Source organism: Euphorbia lathyris, chromosome 1 (genome assembly GCF_963576675.1).
Source record: "Euphorbia lathyris chromosome 1, ddEupLath1.1, whole genome shotgun sequence".
Taxonomy (NCBI): Eukaryota; Viridiplantae; Streptophyta; class Magnoliopsida; order Malpighiales; family Euphorbiaceae; genus Euphorbia; species Euphorbia lathyris.
In genome coordinates this window covers 114,466,773-114,489,042 of record NC_088910.1, presented here as the reverse complement: position 1 = coordinate 114,489,042, position 22,270 = coordinate 114,466,773, and the positions used below count along the sequence as shown (strand labels likewise).

Here is a 22,270-nt window from a genome sequence, read left to right as displayed (position 1 = left end):
CCAGAAGATCACATTTGACACAGGAAACATTCAAGTAAAAGATGTAGAGACTGCTATAATAGAACTTGATTATATATACAATAATAACCTTACACAAGATGAAAAACTAGGAATGGTTAAAATATTTGAACATTTGGAACATCTCTGGCGGCTTTGAACAATTCATCTAAATTCCAATAGTGTTCTCTGTAAACATTCAAGTCCAGGAGATCTCAAGACATTTGACACTGAAACATTCAACTAAAAGTTGTAGACTCTGCTATAACATGAAACCAGAAACCTCAGAATATTTTCCTTAAAACAAGAGTTCATCTCCGGCTAAACCTTACACAAAAAAAATATAAAACTACTAAATGGTTAAAATATTTGAGCATTTTGAACATCTCTCCCAGCTACTAAGGTAGCAACTCAACAACAGCATGCTGAGACAATCTTGAGAAGCTTAACAATTTTTTAGAAACTTCAAGCTCAAAATCAGCTCCACCATCTGCTAATATGATGACCATCTTTTCCAATATTTGTGCATTCTTCAGCAGAAACTCAACAAAGTTGAACATGAGATTAAGTTTACCATCTTCCTTTGAGAGGCTAATAATTTTAACAATCTTCAGATGCGACACCAAACAATTGGAAACAGTTTCATTTGAATTCCAGTAGTTTCCTCTGTAGAAATTCAAGTCTGGAAGACGTTCACATACATCACACTGGAGATACAGTTTCATTAGCCCCAAGAAATTGAATATAATGGCATTTGGCAAGATAATCTTCTAATGTCATAACTTATATGCTCAAGTAATATTTACTGAAAATTTTCCAACAGAGTTGGTCAATAATGCTTGAATTAAATTTGAACTTAAGATTGATTCCAACAAAACTTACCTCAACGTGCCGCAAATTTACAACTAATCTCTCAAGCTCTGGTGAATTGCGAAGAACGTATGCAATTCCAGGAAGATGCTTAGCAAACTTAGGACCACCATCCACAGTCAAAGATTTGCAGTTTACTGATGGAGAAGATAGACTTCTCATCTCTAAAGCTGATAGAATCTTCAAGCATAATGAAAATGGAAATTCAGAAAAGATAACAGTAAGTCAATTTCAATTTTGAATTAGAGATAAGAAAAACACTTCAAGCCATATTGAATGCTAACAATTAGCTATGAAATATTTTCTTTACTCTCCTTGCTTAACTCCAAAAAAAAGATTCTTTTTTTTTTCTTTAGGAGTTACCTGGATACAACCATGCCCGATATTTAGCTCCTTCACATGGTGAAGCTGCTCAAGAATCATCCTCGCCAAATTTGTCAAATCAAGAGTAACGCAAATTGTAGATGAAAGATTCATCAACTTTATTATACTAGTAGACATAGAATTCAAATTCAACTCCTCAAGATTCGGACATGAAATTACAATTGCATCCGTTCGAAAACCTACTAAAACTAATTTCTTCAGAGATTTTGAATCAATAACAAGCTGTGTAATGTCATAACAGTCGACTAATTCCAACACTTCAAGTAAGGGACTACCAGATAAAAGAGTTTCGAGTGCTGCATCAGACAAAGTACAAGGGTACACAGCACGTGACACAGCATGAAATTCTTCAAGGTTTGGACATAATACTTCAAGAACAACAAACTCTTGACAAAAATCTACTAAAACCAATCTTTTCAAAGATTTGGAAGCAATAACAAGCCGGTCAAACTCAAACTCAGCACAGTAGTTAATTTCCAATGATTCAAGCAACGGACTGCCCGATATAACACTCTCAATTGCATGATTAGCCAAAATACATTCTTCTATGTGCAAATCCTTGAGACAATCCCAATTCACCCTCCCAACAGGCATCAAACTACAATTAATCACTTTTAATTTGAGGAAGGAAGCATGGTTGAAAAAAAAATTCGGCAACTTAAACAGCTCATAAATCCGACCACAAGAAAGGATGTGCAAACTTAGCTCCTCCACCTCCTTTCTAAGTGCGAAACGGAGTTTGGCATTACAGTTGGGATCCTGTCCGAAGTCATGCCCAGATTTAAGGTGGAATTTCTTTATCTTCAAGCAGTCATGAAGAATTAGGATATTGTCAATGAATCTAGCTACATCGGAGGACGTACGAGAGAATTCTTCATCAGAAACAGTAGAGCACATACCAGAGAAATCTAAGATGAGAACAGGGACACGAGTCCATTGTTTCTCCCATCGTTTGGACAAAGCGCTCGTCCGGATAGCATGTTTTGTTGATGGCAAGAAGGAGAGTATATGTTGAATTATGGAATCTGGCAAAGAGCTGATTCGGTCTTCTTTCTCCACCAATTTCACCCTTTTGCTGTCCATTTCCTCAGTCGAAAGCTCAAACTAAACCTTCGTTACTGTTGGAATGATATTGATGGATCTAGGGCGTCCTGTGGCGTATCTGAAATTGAAGCCTCGCCGCAGGTGTTTGATTCGGAAGGTGAAAATGGTGGAACAGGTTGCCGGAATAAGGCTGTTTGCCGTGAAATCGCCCATAGCGTTTGTCTGTGGTTCTGGAGAGGGTGAGAAATGGAAACGACGATTTTTTTTGGTCCAAATACGGTGAAATTGTTTAAATCGGCACTCGAAAAAAAAATAATATAAATAACAGATTTTTAATAATGTAAGAGTGAAACATATCATCTTTAATAATATTTTTTATATTTATTTTTTATTTGTTATTTTATTATTAAAATTATTAGTATTAATAAAAAATGAATTAATAGATAAAAAGGAACCCTTGTTAATAAAGAGAATGAAAAAGTTGTCCTCGCTTAAAAACTCTAAGAAATTGAAGAACTAGTTTAATAAATAAATAAACTTTCAAAATGGATCAAATTTATAATTAAATTAGATAAAATTTAAATAAAAAGGTCATTAAACACGGATTCCTCAACTTATTGAATATTCAATTTACATTTTTAACTTCATAAAAATGGTATTTCTCACCCCTTCAATTTGTCCATTTACCCCTCCAATTCATAGAATGCCCTATTTACCACCGTAACTCCATAAAAGTAGTATTTCTTACCCCTTACAATCCGTTATCGAGGCCTAAATTGATACATTTTTTAAACGTTAAACCAATATTGGTGCTATTTTGTACGTGAAATCTAAATTGATACTTCCCCAAAAATCATAGACCTATTTTGGCACATTATCCCTACATATAATGTCTTTAACTTGTTTATGTTAATGTTCTTGTTATTTGTATCTTTTATTCATTCATTCTCTTTTCAATTTTTTTGGCTAGTTAAATTTTGATTATCTAATTAATGTAATACAATATTATTGTAATAAACACATGAAAGATCAATATAATTGTCAAATTAAAATAAAATAAAAAAGTTGATATAAAAAAATATTTTCAAACTCATTTGAATAATTTCTATTAATTTTGCACTACAAAGGGGTAAGAAATACCATTTTTATAGAGTCATGGGGTAAATATGATCATAAGGGGTGAGAAATGCCACTTTTATAGAGTTAAAGGGTGAAATGTGTTGAAACACATTTCCACATGATTTTGATTTGACAAAATTATTTAAGTAATTGTTAAAAAATATTCTAACACATTAAATTTAAATGTTTTGATTTATTCATACTAATGTGTTTGTTCAATGTTGAGTTTATTGATTCATAAGACATTAAGATAAAAAAATCCAAATGCCCATAAGTGGAAGTCAAGCCCATGTCAACAGATCAAGACCTCACGGCCCAAGAAGCTAAAACGCAGTCGTATCAAGTGAAACGACGACTCAGCATGAAGAAGGATCGAGAAGACTTCTAACAAAAGCTTCAAGAGGAAGCTGTTGAGTTAAGCGACAATACAGTCAGGTCAGCGGCAGAACAGAACCAACTTCTAGACAAAGTATTTCTACTTTTGGTAAAGTTCAGAAGGCGCAGGAAGCTGTCTGGAAGACTTTGCCGTAAATATCGAAACATTCTGTTTATCTGACGAAAAGCTGTTGAGCACTGTCGTGGACAGAAGATGCAAGAATCTCATTGGCCAACGACACTGAGCACGTCCTGAGTGACAACGACAGGAAGCCGTTTGCCTCCAATGGTTATTTCGAAATTCGAAATCACCGGTGCCTCAAGTGTCGCTATAAATAGGCCTCTCAATTGCTTCATTCGATGCAGATCTTCAATTAGTCGAAACGATGTCCAAATTCATACTTAAGTTCTGTGAGAAAAGCAAAGCAAAAATCTTACACCAATTTCCAATCATTGTGTAAAAGTCTAGAGTGATTTCTATCATTTAAAGTGTCTTAGCAATTGTTGTTTAGGACAAGCACTTTATCGTTTCTAGAAGAATAGAAAGGAGAGGCTGAGTACTCGGTTATAGTACTCAGCGGTAGATATAGGAATGAGTAGAGGTATAGAGGAAGGTACTCTTATATACTCAGCTTCTATTGTAAAAGGTTTCGTGCTCTACCTTTAAAGAGCTCAGTAGAGAATTCAAAAAGCTCGGAACGCGTTCCGGGGACTGGACGTAGGCGGAGAGGCCGAACCAGGATATGTCTGCTGAGTAACATATTTCTAACCCTTAAACTCCTTTATATATTGCTTGCTATAAAACTGACTAAGTAACGAACTCACGCTGAGTTGAGTGCACTAAGAAGCTGAGTTCAGGAATAGACTCTAAGTGCTATCTCCTGACTCAATGAAAGAAACAAACTTAGTCACAAGTTGACTAAGCTTGTGTCTCAAAACTACTTAGCGCCGCTGTGTAAACCTTTTCTTAAGAAAAGAAGTCAGCCTTAACGGATAAAATTTTAAATAGTTCCTATCCCCCCCCCCCCCCCTTGGAACTAACCTTGTCATGTTATAAGGGACCAACAAGTGGTATCAGAGCTTAACAGCTCACTGAGCAAGATATAACTATCTTGAGCTGATCCCCACAATGGCTGAGAACAGCACTCGTTTCTTCCCAGGAAATTAGACAACTCAAATTTTACCTGAGGGACTGTCCATTACTCGGACTCCTCTGTTCTTCGGGTCTAACTATACCTTTTGGAAGAACAGAATGAAAAATTTCATTCAGGCAACAAATATGAGTGCATGGCTTTCTATAGTCCAAGGCCCATTTGTTCCTGTTGAAACTATTGACGGCCAAACGGTTGTTAAAGCTGAGACTAAGTGGACAGAAGATGATCTCACGAAGCTACAAAATCATGCTTCGGCTATAAACATGCTTCACTGTGCGTTAGATGCTGCAGAGTACAACAAAATTTCAGGTTGTGAGTCAGCGCAGGAGATCTGGAAGAAACTGGAGGCCACCTATGAAGGAACCAACAAAGTTAAGGAGTCCAAGGTGAACTAGCACATGAGGTTGTACGAGCTGTTTGAAATGAATGATGATGAAGGAATCTCTGAGATGAACTCAAGGTTCACAAACATTATCAACGAGCTCAAGAGACTTGGCAAGATCTTTACTGAGGAAGAGCAAGTCAAGAAGATACTGAGGAGTCTTCCTAAAAGCTGGCAAGCCAAGAAAACTGCTGTTGAGGAAGCTCAAGACTTAACCACCTACAAGTATGATGAACTCATTGGCTCGCCGCTGACCCATGAGATCTCAATGAAGAACTTTGAGGTGAAGGAGAAGTCTGAGGACAAGAAGCAAAAGTCTCTTGTCATGAAAGCTGACTCCACTGACGGGAGTTCAACAGACGATGAAGAGATGGCCATGTTCACTAGAAAAATGAAAAGGCTGTTCAGAAAGAATGACAAGTATTCAAAGAAGCCTTACAAGAAGTTTGATAAGTACAAAGCTGAGTCCAGCGACAGCAAGTACAAGAAGGACAGCTCAAAGCCAATCACATGTTTTGAATGTCATCAAACTGCCCATATCAAATCAAGTTGTCCTACCTTAAGGAAGGAAAAGAAGAACAGCAAGAAGGTAATGGTGGCAACCTAAAGTGATAGTGATGAGTCATCATCATCAGGAGACGATTCCACTAAGTCAGCAAAGATCTGCTTCATGGCAGATGAGCTTGCTGAGCCTTGTGTTTCTGAGCATGCTGACCCCTCCGTTGCATCTGACGATGAGGCACACTCAACTGAGGTAATATCACTACCCTTGCTCAGAAATGAAATGATTAATGCCCTGAGTGACCTCTACACACTTGTCAAAAAGTGTAACAAGAAGGTTAGAGCACTCAGCAGGCGATGTGACGAGATAGAAGAGGTCAAACTGAGTGACCTTCGATATCTTCTCCAAGACAACTCAACTTTGCATAGCAACATAGAAATTATGCAAAAGTTTGTCTCTGAGGTCCAATTAGATTCTAAGTAACTGAAAAAGGACGTCACATCTATTCAGAACCAACTTAAGGTTCCGAATAAAAGAAATATTCCTTTGAACACTCAGTACCGAAGTACTAGTCAGCAGAGATGGAATCCTCAGCGGAATGTCCAGTGTGACTTCTGTGGGAAGAAAGGACACACCACAAAGGTGTGCTGGCATGCTCAGCACTGGGGTGCTGACCAGTCAGTGAGATATCCTAAACGGAAGGTCGGCTGTGACTTCTGTGGGAAAAATGGACACACTGTCCAAGTGTGTCGTCATAAGATTAAATATAATGCTTTACCTGCTGAGCCTAACAAACAAGGACCCAAAACGACTTGGGTACCTAAAGATAACTAGCTATATTGCAGGTAAGCCTGAGGTGTGCTAAGAAGTCAAAGATGTGGTACATTGACAGCGCATGCTCGAGGCATATGACTGTTGATGAAACTCAGTTCATCACATTTGAGCATAAACGAGGTGGAAGTGTAAGTTTTGGAGACAACAAAAAGGGTAAGATAGTAGGGTCAGGGACCGTTGGTGGTAATCCTACTATTGAGTCAGTCTCCCTAGTCAGCGGACTCAAATATAACTTACTCAGCGTAGCTCAGCTATGTGACAATGGGAGAAAAGTTATATTTGATGACACTGGATGTAAAATATTCGAGGGTAAAACAAATGAGTTGATTTTAACTGTCCCTCGTATTGATAATGTCTTTATGCTGAACTTAGAAAAGAAATTTTCAAAAACTGTATGCTTAGTGTCAAAGGAAGAAAATTTCTGGCTATGGCACAGGAGACTTGGTCATGTAAGCATGGACCTCCTGGCCAAATTAGCAAGAAAGCAATTAGTTGAGGGACTGCCAGAACTTAAGTTCAAAAAAGATCAATTATGCCACGCTTGTCAAGCTGGAAAACAAATCAAACAATCTTTTCATAGTAAAAACATTGTCTCAACTAATCGTCCATTAGAGTTGCTACACTTGGATCTCTTCGGTCCAGTCCAGCCGCTGAGCTTGGGTGGTAGAAGATTTTCCTTGGTCATTGTAGATGACTTTTCTCGGTACACTTGGATCATCTTGCTGAGTAGCAAGGATGAAACCTTTGAGACGTTTTCAACTTTAGTAAGAAAACTTGAAAATGATAAAGACCTTAAGCTAGCTCACATCCGAAGTGATAATGGTGGAGAATTCAAAAACCAACAGTTTGTTGAATTCTGTGAAGCCAACGGCATTGACCATAATTTCTCTGCTCCTAGAACGCCTCAACAGAATGGGGTTGTTGAAAGGAAAAACAGAACCTTGGTTGAAATAGCCAGGACAATGCTGAGTGAGCATAGGCTTCCAAAGTACTTTTGGGGAGAAGCTGTCAACACAGCTTGTTACATACTTAATAGGGCTCTAGTCAGACCCATATTAAAGAAGACTCCCTACGAACTTTGGAAAGGACGAAAGCCCAACATTGGATACTTTCGTGCCTTTAGTTATAAATGTTTTATTCTAAATACCAAAGACAGCCTAGCTAAGTTTGACTCAAAATTTGATGAAGCTATCTTTTTAGGCTACTCAACAAATAGCAAAGCATACAGAGTTTTCAATAAACGAACTCAGGTCTTAGAAGAGTCAGTACACGTTGAGTTCGATGAAACTAACCCTGCAAGAAAAGATAAGCAGCTGACTGAGGATGATCCATACTCAGCACCCGCTGACCAAGAAACAGCCGCTGAGTCACTACCTCAAGGGCTGACCAAAGGTAAAAGTGAAACCCAAATTGTTTTCACTGACCAATCTACACCTGCAGAGATTGTTGAAACACAACCAGCTCAAGACATCAATCTACCAAAAGAGATCAGAATATCAAGAGGACACTCAGAGAGTGCCATTCTTGATGCTGCTGAAAACACGCTGATGATAAGAAATCAACTCAGGAGATACCTCAGCAACGTAGCATTCGTCTCAATTCAGGAACCAAAGAACTTCGCTGAAGCTGAGTACGATGAGTTCTGGATGAATGCAATACAAGAAGAACTTGATCAGTTCAGAAGAAATGAAGTATGGGACTTAGTGCCAAAACCAAGAAGCCAGAAGACCATAGGAACAAGATGGGTCTTCCGCAACAAGCTGGATGAACAAGGGAACGTGGTCAGGAACAAAGCAAGACTTGTAGCTCAGGGCTACAGTCAGCAAGAAGGTATTGACTACGGTGAGACCTTCGCCCCAGTGGCAAGGCTAGAGGCTATAAGAATTTTATGTGCTTATGCAAGTTATATGAATTTTAAATTATTTCAAATGGATGTTAAGAGTGCATTCCTTAATGGAGTTATAAACGAGGAAGTCTATGTTAATCAGCCTCCAGGGTTTGAGGATCCCAAGTTCCCAAACCACGTTTATAAACTCAAAAAGGCTCTGTATGGTCTCAAGCAAGCTTCACGTGCTTGGTATGAGAGGCTGACCAGTTTCCTGCTGACTAGAAATTATGTCAGAGGTAAATCTAATACAACCTTATTCATTAAGAGAAAGGGTAAAGATACCCTACTGGCTCAGATATATGTTGATGACATTATTTTTTGTGCCACTAACGAGTCAATGTGCAAGGAATTTAGTAAGCAGATGCAGACTGAGTTTGAAATGTCAATGATGGGAGAACTCAACTTCTTCCTTGGACTTCAAATCAAACAAGGGAAAATGGCATCTTCATCAGTCAAACTAAGTATGCTAAGGAGATATTGAAGAAGTTTGAACTTGAGAATTGCAAGTCAATATCTACCCCTATGGGCACTGACACTGTCCTCTGCGCTGACGAAAATGGTAAGTCAGTAGACAGCAGATTGTACCGAGGTATGATTGGCTCTCTACTCTACTTAACTGCTAGTAGGCCGGACATTCAGTTCTCAGTATGTTATTGTGCTAGATATCAATCTAACCCTAAGGAATCTCATTACATAGCTGTAAAAAGAATCCTTAGATATTTGCAAGGCTCAGTGAATGCAGGTTTGTGGTATCCCAATACTCATGATTTCACACTCAGTGGATACACTGACGCTGACTACGGACGAGACAAGCTTGAACGAAAAAGCACCTCAGGAGGATGCCACTTCCTTGGAAGCTGTCTTGTGTCCTGGTTTAGCAAGAAGCAGGCGTCAGTAGCCCTGTCAACCACTGAAGCTGAGTACATTGATGCTGGAAGCTGTGTTGCTCAAGTCCTATGGATTAAGCAACAACTAGAAGATTATGGCGTTCAGACTAAAACAATTGAAATCAAATGTGACAATAAAAGTGCCATTGACCTATCAAAGAACCCAATCTAGCACAGTAGGATGAAGCATGTCAGTATAAGACATCACTTCATCAGAGATCATGTACTCAAGGGAGAGATCAAGCTGACCTATGTCCCAATGGATGAGCAGCTTACGGATATCTTCACAAAGCCAATGGCACGTGAGCAATTCAACATACTTAGAGAAGCCATTGGTATGTTTAATCCTCTTCAGTAAATTCCAAGTATAATATGTGATATATGCATGCTGAGTTGATTACCATGCTGAGTGTTTTATGCTAAATCAATATCTATTACATGCTGAGTGTTTATTTTAAGCTGAGCTACTAAGCATATGAATTACTCCTTTGCATAACACTGACTACTCAGAACTTTAAATGTTTGAAATCCTTAACACTGAGTAAAAATCCGTTGCAAAACTTAATGCAAAACACGCGAATTAAATAGCCACCTAGGATGATGTAAGCGCAATAATTAGAAAATACATGTGCCGAATGTGTCATAAATGCCAGAATCCTTGTCGATTGAGTATCTCGAGGTCAAACGGCCACCTCAACGTTTCAGATCAATTCGACACCTCTATAAATAGTGGGTGATTTCCCACTTTTATCTCTTTACGCTTAGAAATTTCTGGTATTCAAATACTCTTCTCTAAAAATTCCCAAACTTCTCAAACTTCTCTAAGAATCATGACAAAAGATTCTCAGAATGTCTCCGGTGCCGATTACGCCGATAATCGCTCCGATGAAAACCCTCCATCTCCTGCTCAACAGGAACATAGAGAGACTCCCACCAAGTCTCAAGAAACTAATCAGCGTGACCACTCAAAGGTCACCACACCGAGGAAGCAAACCAAGGCTGACCAAGCCACCTCCTCAAGAGGAAAGATGTTCAAAGGCCCTCTAGAGACGCTGTCTCTCCACCGAAAAAGCTAAAGTTTGTGTCCAGAGGAACTAAGCCTCAAATTCAACAAGGTCAGGATGGACCTAAGTCTACAGATAACCTCAAAAGGCAAGCTGAGCCTGAGGAAGACGAAAGAGAGGACACTGATGAACAACCACTCAGGAAGAAGAAGAAAATTTCTTCTAAGTTAAGTCCTATCAACGTAGCCCCACTAGGAGTCGTCATCTCTAAAGACTTTCATTATGTGCGAAGTCTTGGCGTTGACATTGAGCAACCACAGGGTGAACAAGATGAAGAAAAACTGGGTGGTCAGTTTGATAATGAGGAGACAGAAAATGTTGAGGAACATGAGTCAGATGTTGACCAATATGAAACAACCTACACTGAGCAGGTTAAAGAAGAAGAAGCTGAGCCAACAGCAGAGGATCACACTGATCAAAGAGCAACTTCACCTACTGACTCTATTTAGTCCATCCTTGCTGACCCCACTCCTCAAAAGACTAAGAAACTGAAAAGACTTAAGAAGAAGACACATCGATCCCCTATCATTGACCTTATGAGTGACTCACCTCTACGGGATTAGATCACTGACCTATCCGATATGCAATTTAAGTTCTTCTCAAATCCCATTGAGTCTCCATCAGAGCAACAGGAAAAGCAAGCCTCTATTTCTAATCCTAAGGAACATGCCGACTTAACTGCTTCCCTAAGCCAAGATGATCCCGAGCAAGTGCTCGAAGTTCCTGCTCCTCAACATGTTGAGCAAGCTAAGGAAATACCTGCCCAAGTCAATACTGAACTTCATCAACTTCCCAAATCCAGTCAGCTTCAGCCTGACTCTGAGCAAGTAACACATTCTGCCGATCATCCTCTTCCACAAGTCCAAGTGCAGAATATAATCCAGTCAGCTTCTACTGGAAATCCAAACTCAAGACCAGCCACTGATCATGCTGGCACTTCTAATATTGAGCAGAACCAAACACCTCCACAATCCGGTTCTACTTATACTCCGGCAACTGGGCCAAATAATGATGGATCCTTCTCGTATCTGAATGCCTCTGAGTCTGGTCGAAGAATTATTGACTCAGCTCAAGCTCTACTCCAGGACCTCCATCAAATAACTACCGATGCCGCTGGGTCAGTTCCTATTGAGCCAACTCAGCTTTCGTCTGTCACTCAGCTTCTTACAGAAATCAAAGGTCTTAAGGATCTTCTGAGTGTCATGACTTCACTTCAATCTCAACAGCCCAGACAGGAATCAATCACAAAGCTGGCCGAACTCCAGCTAACAATGGTCAATCACATGAACTCTCTACAGGGTCAATTTCATCAACTGTCAGATGCGAACACAATGTACGCAACTTCTGCTGAAGTTCATCAACTTTTCAACCAGCTTCACACTGGGCAAGCCAGAACAAATGAGCAACTCTCTTCCTCCTCCCAATGCTCAATTGAGCAAATCAGTGAGGCTGTCCATCTACTCAACTTGAGTAAGGAAGAGATGGAAACTGACCAGCTCAAGACGAATGAAATTCTGAAGTACTCTCGAGTTACTTTCAACCACGTGCGCCACTCAAATGCTCAACGTCAGTATTTTGACACGTCCTTGCTAAAGATGTTTCATCAAGCCTTTGCCATGCTGACTGACAGTATACACTGGGTTGGAAAGTCTCAAGCATATATCCTGAGTATGCTCAGTGCCGCGGCTATCAGGATTCCACGTTCTGTCTTGGATGAGGGTGTTCCTGTTTTTGATGGCATTAATGAAAGCACACGCAGGCTTAAGGCATTCTCTAAACGCTTAACTCATGCTGCCATTGACGACACCTTCATTCATCCTCCTGCCGATGGTGGCAAAACGGGGGAGAAATAACAAGCTCAAGCTCAAAGAACTCAACAATCAGAGGAAGCTTCAGGAAGGCAGCAGAAATTCAAGGGAAATGGAAAAGCTAAAGAGCATGAAGCTCAACTCAACTACAAGAAAAAATAGCTTGGCTAGGATCGCTAGACTTAGATTTTAAAAACTTGTAGTCCTTCCCTTATGTATTTTTGTTGTGCTGACCCTGAATACAAAACTATGCATGCATCTACCTTTTCAGAATTGACCAATTTATGTGATGCTTACTTATGTTTTGTGCTGAATAGTTAACGCATCTTCATTAAAACAACTGTACTATTTGTCTACATTGCTTTATGATTGTATGCTGTGTTGATCTATAAGTTGACCTCGCTTATATGTCTTCTTAAACACATTGAACAAAGAAATACTCAGCGCTCTCTGATATCTAAATCTTCCGTATAAACTGAGTTAAAAAGAATATGTTCCATAAGCTGACCTATTTCTGAAAACTGACCTTAGACTTACTTGATTAAACCTTGAAATGTTTAAAGTAAAACTAAGTCAGTAGCTCAACCCTTACGGGGGAGTATCCTGAGTAATATAAGGTCAACTATCATGGGGGAGCTCAACACTGAGTTCTTCAACTGAATATTTTTGCCAACATCAAAATGGGGGAGTTTGTTGAAACACCTTTCCACATGATTTTGATTTGACAAAGGTGTGAGTAGAGGTATAGAGGAAGGTACTCTTGTATACTCAGCTTCTATTATAAAAGGTTTCATGCTCTACCTTTAAAGAGCTCAGTAGAGAATTCAAAAAGCTCGGAACGCGTTCCGAGGACTGAACGTAGGCGGAGAGGCCGAACCAGGATATGTTTGCTGAGTAACATATTTCTAACCCTTAAACTCCTTTATATATTGCTTGCTATAAAACTGACTAAGTAACAAACTCACGTTGAGTTGAGTGCACTAAGAAGCTGAGTTCAGGAATAGACTCTAAGTGCTATCTCCTGACTCAAGGAAACAAACAGACTTAGTCACAAGTTGACTAAGCTTGTGTCTCAAAACTACTTAGCGCCGCTGTGTAAACCTTTTCTTAAGAAAAAAAGTCAGCCTTAACGGACAAAATTTTAAATAGTTCCTATCCCCCCCTTGGAACTAACCTTGTCACGTTATAAGGGACCAACAAAATGAACGTTCGATGAGTTGGGAATGGGTAAAATGACCAATTTAGACAAGTCAAGGGGGTGAGAAATACCATTTTTATGGAGTTAAGGGGGTAAATAGGAAATTCGATGAGTTTGGGGGTAAATAGGACATTTGATGAGTTGGAGGGGTAAAAAGACCAAATTTCACAAATTAAGGGGGCTGGAAGAGCATTAGGCCTAATTTAAATTTACAAATTGTAAATAAATTAACAAACATATGGTTCGAGCAAATTTCAGTCTCTCACTTCTATAGAGAGAGGAACTGATGCGCGGACTTCATGGCGAACAAGGCTTTTGAATACCCCATTGACCGCAAGATTATTCACCAAGTTCTGAGGGATATCGACTAGCTTCTGAGAGAAGATTATTTGGGAGTAACATTTCCCTGATTGATCGCCACCTAGTGTGGCCGTGTGGTTTTTGTTTCGTTTTTTGTTTTGCTTTCGTTCGTTCTGTGTCTGTCTGTGTTGTTTAGTTTCCTTACGTTACCAAAAAAATTATAAACACTGTTATGTCCTCCGATATACCTAGATTCATTAACAATACCCTAATTCTTCATGGCTGCTTGGAAATAAAGAAATTTCACCTTAAATTTGGGCATAACTTCGGACAGGATCGCAAATGTAATGCGAAACTCTGTTTCGCAATTAGAAAAGAGGTGGATGAGCTAAGTTTGCACGTCCTTTCTTCTGAACTGTTTAAGTTGCCGAAATTCTTTTTCAACCATGCTTCTTTTTCATTCATGCAATTGAGAGTTTTATATCTCACAATCCTTGCTTGAATCATTGGAAATTAACTACTGTGGTGAGTTTGACCGGCTTGTTATTGCTTCTAAATCTTTAAAAATATTGGTTGTAGTAGATTTTCATCAAGAGTTTGTTGTTCTTGAAGTATTATGTCCAAACCTTAAAGAATTTTATGTTGTGTCACGTGCATTGTTCCCTTTTATTTTGTATGATGTGTTGGTCCCGTGTGATTAGTTCCAAAGGGGGGGTTAGGAACTAATATAACTTTTTTCGCTTAATTGTATGCTGACTTAGTTATTTTGCGAGTTTGTCAACTCAGCTTTTGGTCAGCTTGGCCAGAAATGCTATAAGACAGCTTTGGCCGGATATTGACTAAAGCTATTTTATTTATAAGTTAGATATTGACACTCTTGGAGGTCAGCTTCTGACTTAGCACTTGAAATTACTCAGAGTCAACTTTAAACAATTTTATATGCTGAGTAAACTTCACACCTAACACATGCATATATATATATATTGAGAGAGAGTTTAGAGATTACTCAGTATCACTTATCCTGGTTCGGCCTCTCTGCCTACGTCCAGTCCCCAGAGTCCTCCGGGCTTTTAGAATCCAATACTGAGCTCTTTAAAGGTAGAGCACAAACCAATTACAAGGCAGTTGAATATGCAAGAGTACCTTCCTCTATTCGTCTACTCAACTCCTACTAAGTGCTACAGCCCAGCACCTAGATTTCTCTACCACTGAATGTTTACAACCAAACACTCAGCACTACACTCTCAATTTTACAATTGATAAACACTTGTTCCTTTTAAATAAAGAACACTTTAGAAGATTACAAGTAATCACTCTAGCATTTACACAAGGAATAGAAGATGGGTGTAAGATCTCTTTTTGTATCTAAGTGCTTTTGTATCTTTTCTCTCCTGTAGAAGCTGGCCAGTATGTAGTGTGCCATCTTCTGTTCTTGCCCCATACAGGTGCTGGGTATTTCACCTTTATGATTCTTGGGTTTACAGAACCCCTTGATCTTGTCAAGCTTTTCCTTTGGTACCTTCTCCTTTGTTGTCCTAAATTATATTCCTTCGTCTGGTAAATTTAGCAAAGTAGCTAGATAGGCAGGGGTTATGGTGATTTTCTGACCTTTGACTGTAGTCTCCAAATAGTCAGCATCTTCTTCATCAACAAACATGTTGGAATAGAATTCTCTGACCAACCTAGGGTATGTTTTTCCGGTGAGTGAGAAGAGACCGGTCCATTTGTTCTTCTCGATCCAGTCACAGAATGGTTTCTCAGATGTGACGAATCCTGGAGAGAACCATCTGCATTTCAGAACCTCCAAGTTGTTGACCTTCTTATGGACCTTGATCATGTTCCTTTCTACTAGTTTAGATGAACCAGCGGGGTCAGCTTGAGTGGGTTTGCCAGATGTTTGGCCAAGCTGAGTGGTGACGTTAGGGATTTCGTTTTTGCCGGAAGCCATTGTTACAGATGAAGGTTTGAAGGTTTAGGGAGAGAGAAGAATTCGATTTCAGAAGATTTTAAGTGTAAAGAGTAATGAGTGGGGATCCTTCCACTACTTATAGAGTTTTGAGTCATTAATGAACTAGCCGTTTTCATTTTGGGACTTTAATCGACAAAGATTCTGCCATTTATGACAGGTTCGGCGCATAGGTATTCATTATTACTTGTGTTTTTCTAGGTATGATTTGTTACACGTGTCATTGTTTATCGGTGCAAGTGGGCTTTTACTCAGTTTTCCAGAATATGAGTCGTTTATGATACTGAGTATTTAATTCTACGTAGATGGATTTCCTATCTCTTAGTGACTCAACATACGTTAATCACACAGCATGTACATCTACTTAGCATAAGATGATTACTCAATATGTTTATCTACTCAGCACAGGATATTTTACTCAACATTTGTATCTACTCAGCATAGACTATTAAGCTCAATGTGCAGTAGTTACTAGATTGATATCAGTCAGCATGGTAATCACTCAACATTTATTCAAATATTTAGAATTATTGAAGAGGATTAGACATACCGATTGCTTCCCTTAGTATGTTAAATTGCTCACGAGCCAAAGGCTTGGTGAAGATATCTACAAGCTGTTCATTTGTTGGCACATAGGTTAGCTTGATCTCACCCTTTAGTACGTGATCTCTGATGAAGTGATGCCTTATGCTGACATGCTTCATCCTGCTGTGTTGGATAGGATTCTTGGATAGATCAATGGCACTCTTATTATCACATTTGATCTCTATTGTCTCAGTTCTTACTCCATAATCCTCAAGCTGTTGCTTTATCCATAGGACTTGAGCTACACAGCTTCCAGCAGCAACGTACTCAGCTTCAGTTGTAGACAGAGCAACCGATGACTGCTTCTTGCTGAACTAGGATACTAGACAGCTTCCAAGGAAATGACATCCTCCTGAAGTACTCTTATGTTCTAGCTTATCCCGTCCATAGTCAGCATCAGTGTATCCTATGAGTGTGAAGTCATTTGAAGCTGGATACCACAAACCTGCATCAACTGAGCTCTGTAGATATCTCGATAAAGTTTACTATCTATTGACTTACTTTTCTCATCTTTGCATAGGACAATATCAGTACCCATAGGGGTTGATATGGGCTTACAATCTTCCATATCAAATTTCTTTAACATCTCCTTGGTGTACTTGGACTGACTAATGAAGATGTCGTTCTTACCTTGCTTGATCTGAAGTCCAAGGAAGAAGCTGAGTTCTCCCATCATAGACATTTCGAACTCAGTCTGCATCTGTTTGCTAAACTCTTGACATAAAGATTCGTCAGTAGCACCAAATATTATGTCATCTACATAGATTTGTGCAAGTAGGGTATGTTTACCCTTTTTCTTAATGAACAAGGTTGTGTCAGCTTTTCCTCTGACATAATTCCTGGTCAGTAGGAAGTTGGTCAACCTTTCATACCAAGCTCTTGGAGCTTGCTTCAGGCCATATAATGCCTTCTTGAGTTTATAAACGTGGTTTGGAAATTTTGGATCTTCAAAACCCGGAGGTTGATTAACATATACCTCCTCGTTTATAAAGCCATTAAGAAATGCACTTTTAACATCCATTTGATACAATTTAAAGTTCATGAAACTAGCATATGCACACAATATACATATAGCTTCTAACCTAGCAACTGGTGCAAAAGTTTCACCATAATCAATGCCCTCTTGCTGACTGTAGCCTTGGGCTACAAGTCGAGCTTTGTTCCTAACTACATTTCCATGCTCATCTAGTTTGTTTCTAAAAACCCACTTAGTTCCTATGGATTTCTGATTCCTAGGTTTAGGTACTAAATCCCATACCTCATTTCTTGTGAATTGGTCAAGCTCTTCTTGCATAGCATTGATCCAATACTCATCATGCTCAGCATCAGCAAAGTTCTTTGGTTCATGAACTGATACGAAAGCAACGTTGCAAAGGAATTTCCTAAGCTGGTCTCTAGTCATTACTTTGTTGTTGGCATCATCAAGGATGGACTCTTCAGAATGTCCTCTTGGAATGTTTATCTCCTTGGGTAATGTTGAGTTGTTTGGAACAGGTGTTTCTACAATCTCTGCAGGGACAGATTGGTCAGCAAAGGTGATTTCAGTTTCGATTTTACCTTTGGTTAGCTCTTGTGCTGATGGCTCGGCACCTCCAATTAGGTCAGTATGAGCTGAGTTCGGCTCATCCTCCATGGGTTGAGTTGTCTTACCTGCAGGGTCAGTTTCATCGAAATCTACATGGACTGACTCTTCTACAACTTGAGTTCTTTTATTATAAATTCTATATGCTTTGATGTTTGTTGAGTACCCTAAAAAGATTGCTTCGTCAGCTTTGGCATCAAATTTTGCCAAATTGTCTTTTGTATTGAGTATGAAACATTTACATCCAAAGGCACGAAAGTAGCCAATGTTGGGCTTTCGTCCTTTCCAAAGTTCATAGGGAGTTTTCTTTAGTATGGGTCTAACTAAAGCCCTATTCAATATATAACATGCTGTGTTGACAGCTTCTCCCCAAAAGTACTTTGGAAGCCTATTTTCACTCAGCATTGTCCTGGCAATTTCTACTATTGTCCTATTTTTCCTTTCAACAACTCCATTCTGTTAAGGAGTTCTAGGGGCAGAGAAATTGTGGTCAATACCATTGGTTTCACAGAATTCATCAAACATTTGGTTTTTGAATTCTCCACCATTATCACTTCTAATGTGAGCTACTCTTAGTTCTTTATCATTTTCAAGATTTTTGACTAATGTAGTAAACATCTCAAATGTTTCATCTTTGCTACTCAGCAAGATGATCCAAGTATACCTAGAGAAATCATCTACAATAACTAAGGAAAATTTCTTACCTCCCATGCTGAGTGGCTGGATAGGTCCGAAAAGATCCAAATGTAGTAATTCCAATGGTCTTTTGGTTGAGACAACATTTTTGCTATGAAAAGACTTTTTGATTTGTTTACCTTGCTGACAAGCATTACAAAGTTGATCTTTTTCATACTTTAATTTGGGTAATCCCTCAACTAATTGCTTTCTAGCTAGTTTGGCAAGGAGGTCCATGCTGACATGCCCAAGTCTCCTATGCCATAGCCAGGAGTTGTCCTCTTTAGACACCAAGCATATACTTTTTGAAAATTGTTTTTCCAAACTCAACATGTAAACATTTTCTACACGAGGGGCTGTTAAAATCAAATCATTTGTTTTTCCCTCGAGTATTTGACACTTAGTATCATCAAATATAACCTTTCTTCCACTCTTGCAAAGCTGAGCTACGCTTAGAAGATTATATTTAAGACCTTTAATTAAGGAGACTGACTCAATTTTAGGGTTACCTCCGATAGTTCCTGAGCTAACTATCTTGCCCTTCTTGTTGTCTCCAAAGCTTACACTACCTCCTCGTTTAAGCTCTAGTGTGATGAACTGAGTTTCATCACCTATCATGTGTCTTGAGCATGCGTTGTCTATATACCAAAGTTTTGACTTCTCCACGCATGTCAAGCTGACCTGCATTTTAAACTATTCATCTTTAGGTACCCAATTCCTTTTGGGTCCTTTCTTGTTAGTATAAACAGATGCAGAGTCATATTTTAGTTTGTGACGGCATACTTTTGTAGTATAGCCACTTTTACCACAAAAGCCACACTGAGTTACCCTTTGAGGGTGATGTTGAGTGTGGTCAGCATTGTTGTGCTGAGCATGCCAGCATACCTTGGTAGTATGACCTTTCTTACCACAGAAGTCACATTGGACAGTCTGTTTGTTATGCCAGCACACAGCTTTTGTGTGTCCTTTCTTCCCACAACAGCTACATTGAGTAAACTGTTTATACTGACCAGTACCTGAGTACTCAGCATGGGGTTTATTCTTAGTTGAACCTTTTATTTGGTTCTGTAAGGTCGTGACGTCCTTTTTCAGTTTCTTTGAATCTGATTGGACTTCCAAGACAAACTTGTGCATAACTTCTATGTTGCTATGCAATGTTGAGTTGTCTTGGAGGAGATATCGAAGATCACTTAATTTGACCTCCTCAATCTCGTCGCAGCGCCTGCTGAGTGCCTTAATCTTTTTGTTACACTTCTTAGTTAGTGTATATAGGTCACTCAGGGCATTTACCATTTCGTTTCTAAGCAAAAGTAAGGATGTTACCTCATTGTTGTTTTCCTCCTGCTCAGAATCTCCAGAGAGGTCAGCATGTTCAGATTGAGATTGGTCAGCTCCATCATCTGCTATGAAACATATGTTGGCTGTTTCATTTTGCTCAGCTTCAGATGATGTTGACTCATCACTGTCACTCCACGTGGCCACCATTTCCTTTTTGCTTCCATTCTTATCTTTCTTCAGATTAGGACAGCTTGACTTAATATGCCCAGTTTGATGGCACTCATAACATGTGACAGACTTGGAGCTGTCCTTCTTGTATTTGTCACTCGACTCAGCTTTGTATTTGTCACTTCTTCTGAATGACCTTTTGCTGTTTCTGTCATTTCTTCTGAATAGCTTCTTCATTTTTCTAGTAAACATGGCCATTTCTTCATCATCAGTTGACTCAGCTTCAGTGGAGTCAGCTTTCATCACTAATGATTTCTGCTTCTTATCTTCGGTTTTCTCCTTAGCTTCAAAATTTTTCATGGAAATTTCATGGGTCAGTAAGGAACCGATCAGCTCATCATATTTGTATGTGGTCAGGTCCTGAGCTTCCTCTACAGCTGTCTTCTTAGCTTGCCAGTTTTTGGGAAGACTTTGTAAGATCTTCTTCACTTGTTCTTCTTCAGTGAAATTCTTACCGAGTCTTTTAAGCTCATTTATTATGTTGGTGAACCTGGCATTCATAGCTGAGATGTCCTCATTGTCAGTCATCTCAAACAGCTCATACAATCGCATGTGTTGGTTCACTTTGGATTCCTTGACCTTGCTGGTGCCTTCATATGTCACTTCCAGCTTTTTCCAGATCTCATGTGCTGACTCACAACCTGAAATCTTATTGTATTCTGCAGCATCTAGAGCACAGTGAAGCATATTGATAGCCGAAACATTATTTTGTAATTTTCTGTGGTCATCCTCTGTCCACTCAGTTTCACTCTTGATAACTTTCTCATTATCAACAGTTTTGTAAGGTATATGTGGACCTTGAACTATTGCAAGTCATGCACTCATGTTTGTGGCTTGAATAAAGTTCTTCATCCTATTCTTCTAGAATGTGTAATTAGATCCAAAGAATAGGGGAGGCCGACTAATTGATAATCCCTCAGGGAGTATCTGTGTTGTTTGGTTCCCTGGAAGGAAACGAGTGCTATTTTCAGCCATTTATCGGGATCAGCTCAAGATTGTTAGATCTTTGAGTAGTGAGCTTTTAGCTCTGATACCACTTGTTGGTCCCTAGTAATTAGTTCCAAGGGGGGTTAGGAACTAATGTAACTTTTTCGCTTATAATTATGCTGACTTAATGTTATTTTAAGAGTTTGATAACTCAGCGTGTTGGTCAGCACTGCCGATTGATTAGTCAGACAGTTTTAGTTCTATGCTGACTAAGACTGCTTGACCTGAGAGTTGGGAATTGGCACTTGAAGAGTCAGCTTCCAACTCAGCACTCAGATTTACTCAGTTTCAGTTTTAACAATTTATAAGCTGAGTAAATTTCACAAGCAACACATGCACATATATATATATATATATTGAGAGAAAGAGTTTAGAAGTTACTCAGCACGACTTATCCTGGTTCGGCCTCTCTGCCTACGTCCATTCCCCAGTTCCTCCTGGGATTTTCAATCCAATACTGAGCTCTTTCAAGGTAGAGCACAAACCCTTTACAAGGCAGTGAGTATGCAAGAGTACGTCCTCTATGCGTCTACTCAGCTCCTACTAAGTACTACAACCCAGCACTTAGATTTTTCTACCACTGAATACTTACAACCAAGTACTCAGCTCAACACTCTCAATATTCCTATTGATTACACACTTGTTCTTTTTCAAGTAAAGAACACCTTAGATGATTACAAAACAATCAATCTAGCCTTTACACAGAGAATAGGAATGTTGGTGTAAGATCTTTTTGTATTTGAGTGCTTTGAAGATTTTCTCTCTTGTATTTTTCTTTTGATACTCCGGCAATGATCCAAGGTTCTTAATTGTCCTTTTATAGATGGAAATCTGCAGATAGATCATTTGAATTGTTTTAGCCGTTAACACCAAAACGGCTCTTTTAGGGAACATCTTCTGGTCAGCTTCAGACTGTTCCGCCATTCCCTTCCTCTGTTTTCTTCAGGCGTCAGGTTTTGTCTTCTTGCATCAGACTTGTCTTTTTATGCCAGTTGTCTTTTACCAATAATCCATTGACCCATGTTTCTTGGAATTAGTCTTCTGTGTATTTTCGAGGCTTCAATTATTGGTGCAGAAGATTGGCAGACTTTGTCCTTTAGTGAACGGATCCTTCATGTTGTCCTGACTGTTACTCAGCTTCACTCGTTATCTTTGAATGTTCA

The 22,270-nt window shown here is 39.1% G+C and overlaps 1 protein-coding gene across 1 annotated transcript; it reads right to left on the bottom strand.

The window, feature by feature from the left end:
* Positions 1 to 51: 51 nt before the first annotated feature.
* On the bottom strand, positions 52 to 2,576 carry LOC136210700 (F-box protein At5g03100-like). Its single transcript, XM_066002075.1, has 3 exons — positions 1,231 to 2,576; positions 880 to 1,047; positions 52 to 704 (listed from the first exon to the last, which is right to left on the bottom strand). Exons 1-3 carry the CDS (start codon positions 2,332 to 2,334, stop codon positions 396 to 398), a joined length of 1,581 nt encoding a protein of 526 aa, XP_065858147.1. The 5' UTR covers positions 2,335 to 2,576; the 3' UTR covers positions 52 to 395.
* Positions 2,577 to 22,270: the final 19,694 nt, after the last annotated feature.